This window comes from Octopus sinensis, linkage group LG12 (genome assembly GCF_006345805.1).
Source record: "Octopus sinensis linkage group LG12, ASM634580v1, whole genome shotgun sequence".
In the NCBI taxonomy this organism is placed as follows: domain Eukaryota; kingdom Metazoa; phylum Mollusca; class Cephalopoda; order Octopoda; family Octopodidae; genus Octopus; species Octopus sinensis.
This window is the reverse complement of record NC_043008.1, coordinates 77,659,260-77,673,616: the sequence shown is the minus strand read 5'-3', so window position 1 is coordinate 77,673,616 and position 14,357 is coordinate 77,659,260. Positions and strand designations below refer to the sequence as shown.

General features: G+C 36.2%; 1 protein-coding gene across 3 annotated transcripts in view; it reads left to right on the top strand.

The window, feature by feature from the left end:
* LOC115217863 (ADAMTS-like protein 4) overlaps positions 1-14,357 on the top strand; it is a 442,200-nt gene that overhangs the window by 79,992 nt on the left and 347,851 nt on the right. Inside the window, exon 2 of one of the 3 annotated variants that reach the window (XM_036508060.1) lies at positions 3,920-3,949. The exons of the other annotated variants lie outside the window; for them this stretch is intronic. Within the exon in view, the coding sequence (XP_036363953.1) occupies positions 3,920-3,949 (30 nt within the window). The remainder of the gene's footprint in view (positions 1-3,919; positions 3,950-14,357) is intronic. 3 annotated transcript variants of the gene reach the window in all.

Sequence of the window (14,357 nt, the reverse complement as noted above, 5' to 3'; positions counted from 1 at the left end):
AACATATGGCACCCTAGACTTTAGACTTTTCTAAAAGAGGCAGTTATAAATTGTGCTAGATTATTGTAATTTTAACATATCATTATTATACATCTGAATAAGTTGATCTGTCAACTTTCGTTATTCTTGATTGAAGAAGGCGGCTGTAAACTCTTTGGACACAATCTACTAAACACTTTTTTGCCATCGCTAACGAGCTTGCGGAATGCAGTCAAGAGATAAAAACAGCTTGGAAGCTTACTATACAATACAATTTTCTGTCAAACTGGGCAAACGTGCAGCAGAAACTTTCGAAATGCTCCAAACTGCTTCAGGATAAACTTGTATGAGTCGAGCATCTGTTATTCGTTGGCTCAAGAGGCCAGACAAATAAAGTCTACTGAAAAGCTCATGATGATCCCATTTTTTTGTCAGCCAGAACATTATCTACCTCCGCAAGCACCTTTCTGCCAGACGGTCAACAAAGAGTACTTTGTGGAGGTACTGAGAGGGTTCAGGAAGAGATTTCGTTGTAAAATGTCAGAGCACCAGCACCATAATTCCGTCCTGGTAACCAGAGATGGGCATCAAAACTATCTCTCACTTTCCCTACAGTCCAGAACTTGCTCCCTCTGACTTTTGGCTGTTCCCTTAGCTGAAGGAAGCTGTGATAATATTTCTGGACATCATCAATATGGAAGACTTTTATAGAGCTCTAGAACAAGTGTATTGAATTCGGAGGATCGTATATTGAAGGATATTAAAGTTTTGTAATTATTTACAATTAATAAACATCTTCCCTGAAAAAAATCTAAAAACTTCTGAAATGTACCTTGTGAGTGTCCCCACTAATAAAAATACATCTGCCAAGGAATTTAACAAGCTCAGTAAATATAAAGATCGGGAAACGGAAATGGAGAGATGTGACATTTTAAAGTGAAAACCGTGCCAGCTATTCTAGATTCCTTTGGTTTGATAACAAAAAAGATAAGTAAAAAATACCTAGATAACATCCCAGGAAACCTATTTTTCACAGAAATTCAAAGAACTATGTTGACAAGTTCTACATCCTTAACAAAAGCCCTGTCGATTTAAATGTTTTGCGTTGCGTTGAGTTATGAGAATGTATTTCTGTACTGTCCCCCCACTTGACCAAACTTTCGAATAGATCTAAATATCTCTTGACTTTCACTTACCGTGGGTCGTTGGGTGTAACTCGGCAATTGATTGTATCAAAACGTACATTAAAAGGAAAATAATAATTAGGGAACTAGTCCTTTAGAAAATCTCTGCTTGATAGAAGCAGTATACGTATCAAAAGGCAGTGTTTATCCTCACTTTAATATGAGTGTTCTCTAAGAGATGACGATACTGCAATTTTAACCCCAGGAAAACATCTCCTCCAGCTGGTTTATTCAATGCGCTTTTCACACTCGATATTTATTGCAAGCGGTGATAACTCCTGCCATCCAAGCTTTGAAACCACAAGACAATGTTATTTGGATCTTATTGGATCTCTTCTGTGGTGGGCACCCACTTTCCAGGCATGGCAGTAGTTTAACTTCACTTGCAATATATAGAAAATACAGTGTCATACAATCACTGATTTTGTAACAAGGAAACTAGTCCGTTAGAAAATCTTTGTTCGAGATAGCAGCAGTATACGAACCAAACAGTAGCGTTTATCCCCACTTTAACGTGGTTCGAGTGTGGAAAGTGCATTGAATAAACACACCCATGTTAAAGTGGTGATAAAACTACCAAAATAATTTCTAATGTTGTTAGAATATATGAAATCTTTAGAGAAAGATCTGGTCGGTTACATCGAACAAAGCACTTGACTGACACTTTATTGTATCGACGGTATTTGAACTCCAAATCTAAAGAGCCAAGGATTTTTCCGATGCACTAACGATTCTGCCAGCTCTCGTACTATGCTGTTAAGATCTTAAGATCTATATAATCTTTAAATCCATCTTGAAAAGTTTGTCGAAATAAAAGAACGTGAGAAAATTTAAGGAAATGTTCGACTTTCCACATAGTTTAAGACTAAATACACATTATATTATGTTGTTGATGCATGTAGTTTCATGCACACACACACACACACACACGAACGAGCGCGCGCGCACACACACACACACACACACACCACACACACACACACACACACACACGAACGAGCGCGCGCATACACACACACACACACACACAGGGTTACGTACTTTGACTAACTTAGTGTGTTATTTGTTTGGCTCCTCTTTGCCACGTAATCTTGTTCGAGCTATTTGTGCGCGTGCCTGTGCGTGTATGTATGTGTGATTGTACGTACATGTATATGTGTGTGCCATGCCTTCGTTAACGAATATTCACGGGGAAGGTTGTCCGAGGCAATCGTAGACTCACTGATGGTTGATGCGGCCTATACAGGATAGACGTTTCACTGCAGTGTTTGCAAATATAAAAGCAGCATTTATATAATGAATTGGATATCTTATGCTTTTATTTAGTAATAAATATATTTTGTTTTAGTATGGGTAGGCACAATATACTTCGTCTACCCATGTGTGCGTGTGTGTGTGTGTGTGTGTGTGTGTGTGCGAGAGAGACAGAGAGAATAAGGGGAAGGAGATATGTCTATTACAATTATGAATATTAAATGATGAGTAGAACTGAGTAATATGGACAGAATATATGGTCACCACACCTGGTCACCACACATAGTCACAAATAGAATCATATTTTCAAACACAGAGGTACACGAAATTTGAAACAATGGGGAGCCAGCCCATCTTTTCACCTTTCCATAATCAATGAAACGTCCGAGATGATTTGAAACTTAGTTTTAACATGTTTTCACAATGATAATCAATGAGATAAATTTAACTAGAATTAGCAACAATTTTTTAGTCATCGCATACTCTATTATTTATCTATTTGTTCTATTCTTTACTTATATATCCGTGTTGTATGTATGTCTGTCTATTTTTGTATATTTTTACTGTAATCTTTGACCTTTTAATTTTTGTACCCGTTCAGTCGACTTTCTAGTTATAATATTGTGTTGTATAATCTAGTTCCTATAGATGCTTATTACAACGAATATTGATTTTTTATGAAACAGAAACATCTTATTATTCAACCATGATCGGAACAACCATATTACTGAAACTATGCACGACCAAGTCAAGTTGACTTAAATATTCTGTTCGACGTTACTGTAGTAATATAATCTGTGTACAACCAGTTTTTATCATGAGACAAGTCCAGGCTTTTGCAAATTACCCAGTGAATATATTGTGCAGCTCTATCATGCCTGTTAAGATACTCTGTAGGCGCAAGAAGACTGCAATTGGAGACAACATGATCAATGGTTTCATTTTGTTGTTGACATACACGACATATTGGGCTACTGCCGACCTTTAATATGTTGGCCTGGTAGTTCCTTATAGGTAGGCATTGATCTTGAGCTGCTATGATAAGCCCTTCTGTCTCAGATTTTAAGCCAGAGGCCATTAGCCATTGGTGGGTCAGGGCTTTGTCAACATCTGCATTGTTTGCTCTCTTTGGGTATTTGCCATTGAGAGGTTTATCTTGCCATTTATCATTCAGAATATCTAAGGCAGCAGTTTTAGCACGGGTTTCCATGCGCTTAGCTTTTTCTGTGCTTGTTTCTTTTTATTATTATTATTATATCGTGCTTTCACTTCACTACCGAGCGCAGCTCTGTGTGCCTTGGGTATGTGATGTGATTTGTTGTGATGATCTGATGGTTATTATATGGAAAGTGTTCTGCGTAGGATGTGTGCAGTGCCTAGTAGTGCAATTTTCTGTATATTATATGTGTTTGTAAGTCCTGGTGTTTTTGTTATGTATTTGTCTGAATATTTTTTATCATGCCTGATGCACCTACTATGATAGGAATTGTTTCTGTTTTTAGATTCCACATTCTGGTTACCTCTATTTCCAGGTATTATTATTATTATTATTATTATTATTATTATCATCATTATCATCATCATCATCATTATTATTATTATTATTATTATATTATTATTATTATTATTATTGTTGTTGTTGTTGTTCTTGTTGATTTTATTTCTATTATTATTATCAATAGTATTAATGCGCTAACTTTTTTGTTTTTGCAAGTACCTGTTGTGTGCGTCACACTTACTCCAAAAAAGTGGCAAAGTGAGAGGAGGACAGAGAGGAAGTAAGAGAGAGAGAGAGAAAAAAAAAGAGAGTGAGCGAGAAAGAGAGAGAGTGAAAGAGACAGTGAGTCGCAACGGCGTTCGTTTTGTGTTTTTAAATGTTTATCAGATCACAAGAGAAGTAGATACATAGATTACATATACACATTGTTGAATCAAAAGCGGGAGAGAAGAGGGACACAAAGGAAGTGAAAGAGAAAGTGAGAGAGACAGTAGATACATAAATTCAAAGAAAAGTTCATATATAGATACATACACATAGCAAATATTGCATGTCAATTTCACTTTTCATTACAACATGAGGATAAAATTAACTCACAAATGGCTGAGTACTCCACAGACTTGCATAATATTAACATAGTTCGCAAGGAGATTCAGCCTCACACAGAATATGACAAGGCTGGCCCCTTTGAATAACAGCTTCAACTCGAGACATAGATATATAAAGATATGAATGCATTTGTGTGTGTTTGTAGAGTTTAGGTTAGTTGAAACATGTTTGTAATAAGTGTCGCGTGGTGGTAATATATGCAATTACCAAACTTTCATTCATAAATCCATTTATTATTTCGTTCTTTTGCATTTCAGTTTTATGTTAAGGTTCTTTGAATATGTACGATGTATTTTAAGGTTAAATAGTAATTCCGTTTACGTTTCTGTAACTCAGATATTTTGGTTGGATTATATAGTCATTGGTGCTACATTATTGCTATAATTCTAGGCCTGAATTATTTGTGGGGAGGGGGCCAGTTGATTAGATCGACCCCAGTACACAACTGATACGTAATTTATCGACTCCGAAAAGACGAAAGGCAAAGTCGATCTCGGCAGAATTTGAACTCATAACGTAAAGACAGACGGTCATAATATACCCACATTTCTCATGGCACCAGTATACCGTTTACAGATGTTTACGTTTTTTATGTTTTTCGTGAATTTTCCACGGGTCCAGCTAGTGATTATTATTATTATTATTATTATTATTATTATTATTATTATTATTATTATTACTATATGTTTGACTTTTGCTTTATATTTGTACAAGTTGGCTCCAAGTCTCACCCGGAGACCTCAAGAGACAACAGATTGGAAGTTCACGTTGATGTTATGCCTAGTGTGCCATATATTTGGTTGTTTTTTGTATTGTACTAGTGGATGTCTAAAAAAAAATGTTTGTTTTAAACCTTGAGATTACATACAAAGTATTTTGCGTAGGATATGAGCAGTTCCCATGAGCACTATCTTTTGAATTTCTGCCATTTTGGGGTTTCCTGGTATCTGAGTTAGGTAGCAATCAGCCCCTTTTGCTATCATTCCCAGGGCACCTATGACAACAGGCATTGTTTTAGTCTTCAGCTTCCACATTTTGCTGATTTCTATTTCAAGATCTTTATATTTGCTCAGTTTTTGGTAGGTCTTGACAAATACGTTTATATCGATTGGGACAGTCATATCAATGAGGAGGCATGTTTTTTGTCTGAAGTCTTTCAATATGATGATGCCTATTTGCATCTATCTTTCTGTCAGTTTGAATGGTGAAGTTCCAAAGGAGTGAGAGCTGGTCATTTTCAAGCACTGGGGGTGGTTTGTGTTCCCACCAGTTTTTTTCATGGGGCAAATCCAGGTTTTTGCAGATTACCCAGTAAATATATTGTGCAGCTCTATCATGCCTGTTGAGATACTCTGTAGGCACAAGAAGACTGCACTTGGAGACCACATGATCAATGGTTTCATTTATTGCTGGCATACACGACACGTTGGGCTACTGCCGACCTTTAATATGTTGGCCTGGTAGTTTCTTGTTTGTAGGCATTGATCTTCAGCTGCTATGATAAACCCCTCTGTTTCAGGTTTTTAGCCAGAGGTCATTAGCCATTGATTGGTCAGGGCTTTGTCAACATCTGCATTATTCGCTCTCTTTGGGTATTTGCCATTGAGAGGTTTATCTTGCCATTAGCTTTTTCTGTGTTTGTTTCTTGTATGTCTATCTCTAATTACGAAATTTGTTGTATTCGGAATTCACTTAGAAATATTCCTTTGCCTGGTTTGTTACTGAGTATGATGCTTTCTTGTTTTCATGTTTTGAGACAAGTTTTAACATCCAGTCCTCAGAGTTTTTCAGGTAGGTGTCTAGGCCAATTGTAGCAATCTTCATTGTTATTGCCAGTTGTAAAAGTCCACGGCCTCCCTCTTTTCTTGGTAGATAAAGTCGTTCTGTATCTGCCTTAGGGTGGTGCATTCTATGCATTCTCAACAGTTTTCGTATTTTTCTGTCAAGATTACTTATTTCAGTAATTGACCAGTTAACGATATTGAAACTGTAAGTCACGACTTGTATGGCTAATGCATTGATCGCTTCGATCCTGTTTCTCGCATTCAGCTCTGTCTTGAGTATTACTCTTACTCTGCGATAACATTCTCCCCTGATCCTTTCCTTCATCTCTGAATGCCTTATTCCGTCTCCTTCAATTACCCCTAGATACTTGTAGTTCTCCGCTGGGTCTAATTCTTTTATGACATTCTGCTGGTCAAGGTTAACGTTAGATGTTTCTGTCATTTTTCCTTTGATAAAGGTAGCTTTTGCACATTTATCGAGGCCAAATTGCATTCTGATGTCATCACTGAATTGTTTGACAATCGCCAGTAAGCCCTTGAGTTGTTGGTCATTTTTGCAAAGAGCTTTAAATCATCCATGTAAATGAGATGATTTATATTTTTATCAAACATTTTATATCCGTACTGCGCGTCATTGAGCGGTTTTGAGAGAGGTATTAAGGCTAAACAGAAGAGGAGTGGTGATAGTGAGTCACCCTGGAAAATGCCACATGAAATTTTTACATCACCAGCATTTAGAGATTCATTGTCACTGTTCAAAGTTAGTGTGGTTCTCCATGATCTCATACTTACAGACAAAAAGTTTCGCAGAGTAGGTGCTATTTTATACATTTCCAGGCATTTCTTAATCCAGCTATGTGGTAGGCTATCAAAAGCCTTTTTATAGGCTATCCTGGCTATTGATAAGTGTTTGTGTCGTTTGTGACAATCTTCTAAGATCATCTTATTGATGAGTAGTTGATCTTTACAACCGTAGGATCCACGTTTACTTCCTTTCTGTTCATTAGGGAATATGCTACTGTCTGTCAAAAAACTATAGGTATATTCCGTCAGGACAGATGTTAGTGTTTTATACATAGTTGTTAAGCAGGTTATGGGTCTATAGTTTTTTGGTTCATTTGTTTCTTCACTTTTTGGAAGCAGGAATGTTAGCCCATTAACTTGTCGGGTCAATATTTGTGTGTCTTTCTCCATCTATTTGATGTTCATCTGTCTTAGTGTTTATGATTGGTTCAGGGAGTATTTCACTTTGCCTATCACTTATACTAACTCTTTCAATCCTTACTTCCTTTTTATCAGCTCTGAGCTGGTCTATAATTATTTCCTCTGTATTATCTTCTTTAGCTGCAGCTTCGTTCATTCTATCCGTTACTGCTTGTCTAATTTGATCAATCTTTACTTCAGTCAGTAATTCTTTTTTTATAATGTTTCTTCTGACGTTGGCAAGTTTGTTACTGTCTATGTAGGGTCTTGCTTCGGGGTGTTTCTGTCTCCAGTTTATGTAGGTTTGTATAGTGTTCGATTTATCTGTGGGGAAATATATGGCATGGTAGAAGGCCGCAATAACTTCTTTATTATCTTCCCTAGTCCATTTTTCCTTCTTTTTCTTTTGAGTGTTTGGTGACGAGCATGGATGGCCATCTGTTGGAACATTCCATTTGTGGTGTGCGTCCAGCTCCTGTGTGTCGGGAAGATTTGATCCAGTAGCTGATCTTTCAATCAGACTTTGGTTCAACTTTCGAGTACGTGGTCTTTTGTAATCCGCTCGCCGACCATCGCGGTTTGTAGTTTGTTTTGTTGACATTGAAGCATGGCGAGCTTCGACTCTTACATTAAGAGACGGATCTGTCAATTTAGGATTCTCTGCACGTAAACATTGTTCGTAGTGCAGCTTCTTAAGGCTAGCAGATCTGTATTCTTCTGTATTTTTTTTGTTGATAGATTTATCTCCGGGCATAGTTTTCCCTTTTTTTTAAACTTATGAAAGATTCACTCTGCCTGTTCGATAAAATGAGAATAAAATATGAAAACAAAAATTATCATCACCATCAATGATATTGTTTTATGTGTAGTCACAGCAGTAGCTTATTATTATTATTATTATTATTATTATTATTATTATTATTATCATTATCACCATTGCCACGGTAAAGAGGTCATGTTCTATAGGTCTATAAATAGATTCAGCAGATGGTGGAATGGTCAGCCAAATAGACAAAGGACATTTTGGGTCAGGAAAGGTCAAACCTGTTTACTAGTACTAGCGTTATCTTGAAAAGCAATTCAGCTTGTTATATTTGTAATTAATGGTAGGAAGAGAAAAAAAAACAAAAAAAAAAACTATATATATACCCATACACATATGTATATGTATATGTATATTCACACACGCATATTTTCTGATATTCACGTTGATGATTTTTTTTTTAATTTCTGAGTTCAATTGTGTTGTTGCAATAAACGTTTACGTGTTTACGTGTTTGGGTAATATATTAAAGTTTTTAAGTATTCTTGAGATGTTCATTTGGAAAATACAATAAGATTTTTGCAATGGGAAGAATGTTTACATTTTCGAATGCTCAGAAAAGAAAAAAAGTTGTGGTTAGTGAAGTTCTAAGATTTACTAGATATGCACAGAGAGAAATGAGTGTTCTTAGAATAGAAAGGAAGTTGGTATTTACATTTTCGAATACTCAGGGGGAGAGGAAAGGATGCGTTGTCGCACATTAGTTGTAGATATTAAAGATTTTTTGTTTGTTTGTTTGTTTTTTTGTATTTTAAGCTGACCGTGTGTGTGTTCGATAGCTGTAGGTATGTAAGTTTCCTAACTTATTTCATTCTGCGGGAGATTTAAAATATTTATAGGGAGTTGTAAATATTCCAGTAGGAGGAAGAGCGGGTTCACCTTGTTGGGATTTTGAAATTCTGAATTTCTTTTTCTTTTGAAATTTTTCTTTTCTTTTTAAAAGTTATGCTGTGGTTTACAGTTTTTGTAGTTGTGCCGTATATATATATATATTAGCAGGTGCTTACTTCCATAGTTTTTTTATCGTGCATTTAATTGTGTTGTTACAATAAAAGGCAAAGAAGGGACGACAAACTGTTCACACAAAATTGGAGATATTTATGATTCTAAATTTTTTGTTAGGTGTTCGCTTGTATGTCCAAAGCTGTAGATATGTAAGTTCCTCAACTTATTTTGAGGGAAATTCAAATTACTCACAGAAAACAGTAGATCTTCCAGTTTTTTTATTATAATTTTTTATTATTATTATTATTATTATATTATTATTATTATTATTATTACTTTTATTTTTCTTCTTTCAAATCTTCTTCCATTTCTTGCCGAGTGTCTTCCCGACTCCTAGGGCAAAGAAACTCATAGTGTATATTGGTAGGCCATTAAACCAAACTCAGTAGTTCGTTAATTTTTTTTTTTATTTATTTTTTTTTAAAGTTAAATTAAAATGCATGAGCAGCAACAGTTCTCACATCGACAATGCTCTTCTCAATACGTGTGATGTACCAGTTAAGACAATCTTTTGCACTTCTTGCAGGGACGGTAAGCCAGGGATCATTCTCATATAATTTTCGGTTCCCTTCTTGATCATTCCTAGTGCTCCTACGATCACTGGTATTGTAACCGCCTTGAGATGCCACATTTTCTCAATTTCAATGAGTAGGTCTTTATATTTTCTGAGCTTGTCAAACTCTTTCGCTGAGATATTATGATCACAGGGGATGCTCATGTCGATCAATAAGCAAACTTTATTGTTTTTTATTATTATTATTATTATTATTATTATTATTATTATTATTATTATTATTATTATTATTATTATTATTATTATTATTATTATTATTATTATATTATTATTATTATCATTGAGAGAGAGAGCAGTGCATGCCATCAAAGTGACACTGGGGTAAAATATACAAAACCCAGTAAATTCATCATGACTACCCGTCTGATAACCATATGTGCGAGACATGGTGATCTCATATTAAGATAAACAGCGCATGACCTTGCAGGTGGGGCCCAGTTAGAATTTTCTTCTGGTCGAGTAGCCCATCCCGCTCAAAAGGTCCAAGGATGTTGAACGAACCTGCCTCTTTGTTTTCAACTCCGACCATCCTTTGTAGCCTATCTGCAAGGTCTCTCAAACTCTCACTAATCCGAGATATTTCTACTCCAGTTAAGTAACCCTTCCTCCTAATTACTCTCACTTGGTTCATTAGTTTATTTTCTGACATTGGACACGTGACCTTTTCCATCCAAAATTTCAAGGTACGTCGGCCTACTCCGCGACGTCTTTCCAGCTTTGCTCTTTCATGACGTTCAATAAAAGCATCGTACTCCTCCTTCGTCCACTTGTGTCTGATTTTGCGCACACCGTGTATGTGATCTGTTATGACATAAGGACTGTCCGAGGCCAGATCACTGCCCATGATGTGGGCGGTTTCGGACGTGCTGGGCGGGAAACCTTCACCAGGATCGGCTATAGCTCCATTCCTTATACAATGGTCTATACTAATCAGTCCACTGCGTCCATTCTTTCTTTTCATATACAGCCTGTTTAAGTTTGCAGTTAAAACTTACTACAATCTTTTGCGTTCCCTGCATGAATGGTAATCTAGGAGCATTCTCAACTAATTTTTAGTTTCTTTACTGGTCATTTCAAGAGCTCCCACAATCACTGGTATTGTAACCGTCTTGAGATGCTATCTTTGCTCCAACTATTGTCGTCATCTGCCCACCGTCCTCTTTTGGTTTTGCTTTCCGCTTGGGCAGTGACATTAGTAGAGGGGCCTTTCTGTTCAGAGGTATTTTTGTTTTCGTATCTTAAGCACCTCAAGCTCAAAAGTAGAAATTAGCCTTTATTTATTTTCGAAGTTATATTTGCAAGCATATCTGTTTTTTCTCTATTTATAATGAGACGTGTTACATTTTATATTTATTGTTATTATTATGTTCTCTTTTAATTTGTTTAAACACTGTGTGCTCTACGTTGTGTTGATCATGTACAAGATGTACTGATGCATGTGTGAATTATATAAACATTACATTTGTACTTACAGTGTCTTTCTGTAGCGACATCGCATTCTCGCATATTGCTTCAATTCACGTATAGGCAAGTCGCATCACCGCATGTGGTTTATATTATCACACACTTGTTTTTCTACGACAACGTGCCTCACAGCACCTATCTTTCATGTATGAAGGAAATATTTCGGTATCCTGATCTAATTTATATTAGGGACCAATTTTCATTCATATTTTTCGTGTTTCTTAAATACTGTTTGCCGATGGTCACAGATTTAATCCAACTTTGCAAGGAACTCGCTTGTACACGCCCATCATGTTTGTTATTCGCTGCGGAGTTATAATAATAATAATATAATAATAATAATAATAATAATAATTATTATTATTATTATTATTATTATTATTATTATTATTATCATTATCATCATCATCATCATCATCATCATCATCATCATTTCGGGCTCGATAAATTAAGTACCAGTTGCGTATTGAGATCGATCTAATCGACTGACCCCTCCAACAAAATTTCGTGAGATGTGGTCATTCCTAGAGTCATTCCTAGAGTAGAAAAGATTATTATTATTATTATTATTATTATTATTATTATTATTATTATTATTATTATTATTATTCTGTTTGACTTTTGCTTTACATTTGTACAAGCTGGCTCCAAGTCTCACCCAGAGACCTCAAGAGACAACAGGTTCATGTTGGCGTTATGCCTAGGGTGCCATATATTTGGTTTTGTATCTTTTGAATTTCTGCCATTTTGGGGTTTCCTGGTATCTGAGTTAGGTAGCAATCAGTCCCTTTCGCTATCATTCCCAGGGCACCTATGACAACAGGTATTGTTTTAGTCTTCAGCTTCCACATTTTGCTGATTTCTATTTCCAGATCTTTATATTTGCTCAGTTTCTGGTAGGTTTTGACAGATACGTTTATATCGATGGGGACGGTCATATCAATGAGAAGGCATGTTTTTTGTCTGAAGTCTTTTACTATGATGTCTGGCCTATCCGCGTCTATCGTTCTGTCAGTTTGAATGGTGAAGTTCCAAAGGAGTGAGATGTGGTCATTTTCAAGCACTGGAGGTGGTTTGTGTTCCCACCAGTTTTTATCATGGGGCAAGTCCAGGCTTTTGCAAATTACCCAGTGAATATATTGTGCAGCTCTATTATGCCTGTTGAGATACTCTGTAGCCGCAAGAAGACTGCACTTGGAGACAACATGATCAATGGTTTCATTTTGTTGTTGACATACACGACATGTTGGGCTACTGCCGTTCTTTAATATGTTGTTCTGGTAGTTCCTTGTTGGTAGGCATTGATCCTGAGCTGCTATGATAAACACTTGCGCCTACTATGATAGGAATTGTTTCTGTTTTTAGATTCCACATTCGAGTTACCTCTATTTCCAGGTCTTTGTATTTTGAAAGTTTCTCCATTTCTTTTAGAGAAACGTTGTCATCTGCTGGTATTGATACATCAATTAGAAAGCATGTTTTTCTTCATGATTTCTGACAACTATATCTGGTCTGTTGGCCTTAATTTTTCTATCTGTGTGTATTGGCATATCCCAGAGTATGGTTGCTTTCTCGTTTTCTGTGACCTTCTCTGGTGGGTGCCTATACCATCTTTTTTTCTGTTGTTACTCCATAGTGTTGGCATAGCTTTCAGTGTATGTGTAGGTCCCAACTCTGTCGTGTCTGTGAATATATTCCTTCTTAACCAGGACTGGGCAGCCAGAGATATTATGATTTATTGTTTCTGGTCCATTCCCACATATTCTGCCGTTACTTGTTACGTTTCTTTTCATTATATATTTTTGGTAATTTCTGGTGGGGAGGCTTTGGTTTTGTGGTTCACTTAAAAATCCGTCCCTCTCTGCTTTGAGTCCTGAGCTTCTCAACCATTGCCGGGATTTTTCTCTGTCTATTTCTTTTGCATTTAGTTTAGTCCAGTATTTGCCATGAAGGGGCTTTTCTTGCCATCGTTTTATCATGGTCCGTTGCTGTTCTAGTTATAGTTTGGATTTCATTTCTTTTATAGCTTTTGTTTCTTCTTCTTCTTCTTCTTCTTCTTCTTCTTCTTCTTCTTCTTCTTCTTCTTCTTCTTCTTCTTCTTCTTCATACTTGTTAGGTGATATGATTTCTTGTTTGTATTTGTTAGCTTCCTTAAATACTGAGAACAATTTTTTGTTTTGCTCGCGTTTTGCCGCTATTTCTATCAGTTTTCATTGCTTCTGAAGTAGATATTTTTGCAGTCGTATGGTGGTTATTTTATAATAGTTTTCCAGCTGTATAAGGCCTCTACCACCTTCTATACGTTGTATATATAGCCTTTCTATGTCAGATTTTGGGTGATGCATCCTAGATCCTGTCATTATCTTTCTTGTTTTCCTGTTTATTTTTAGGTTAGTTCATTTAGTGTCCAGTTAAGGATATTGTAGCTGTAACCTATAACTGGGACGGCTAAAGTATTAATACCTATTATCTTGTTTTTAGCATTGAGCTCTGTTTTCAGTATTGATCTAACTCGTCTATAGTATTCTTTCTTTATTTTCTCTTTCATTTGTGTGTGTTATATCTAGTTCATGGATTCCTAAATATTTGTACGTTTGGCTTTGATCTAATTCTCTTATTTCATTGGCTTTATCTAGTGTGATGTTGCTACTCTTAACTAGCTTTCCTCTTTTCAGGGTTGCTTTGGCACATTTTTCTAATCTAAATTTCATATTTATTTGTTTGGTAAATCCATGTGCTGTCTATAGTAGTATTTCCAGCTGTTTATCATTTGTAGCGTATAGTTTTAGGTCATCTATATATATAACAGGTAGCTGATTGTTTTGCCGTAACATTTGTATCCGCATCCAGTTCTATTTAGCATGTCAGATAGAGGTGTCAGTGCCAAGCAGAAAAGGAGTGGGGAGAGCATGTCTCCCTGGAATATTCTTCTTTTAATGGGGAAGGCTTTGGTTTTCACGAGTCCCTCTTTTGTTTGGAG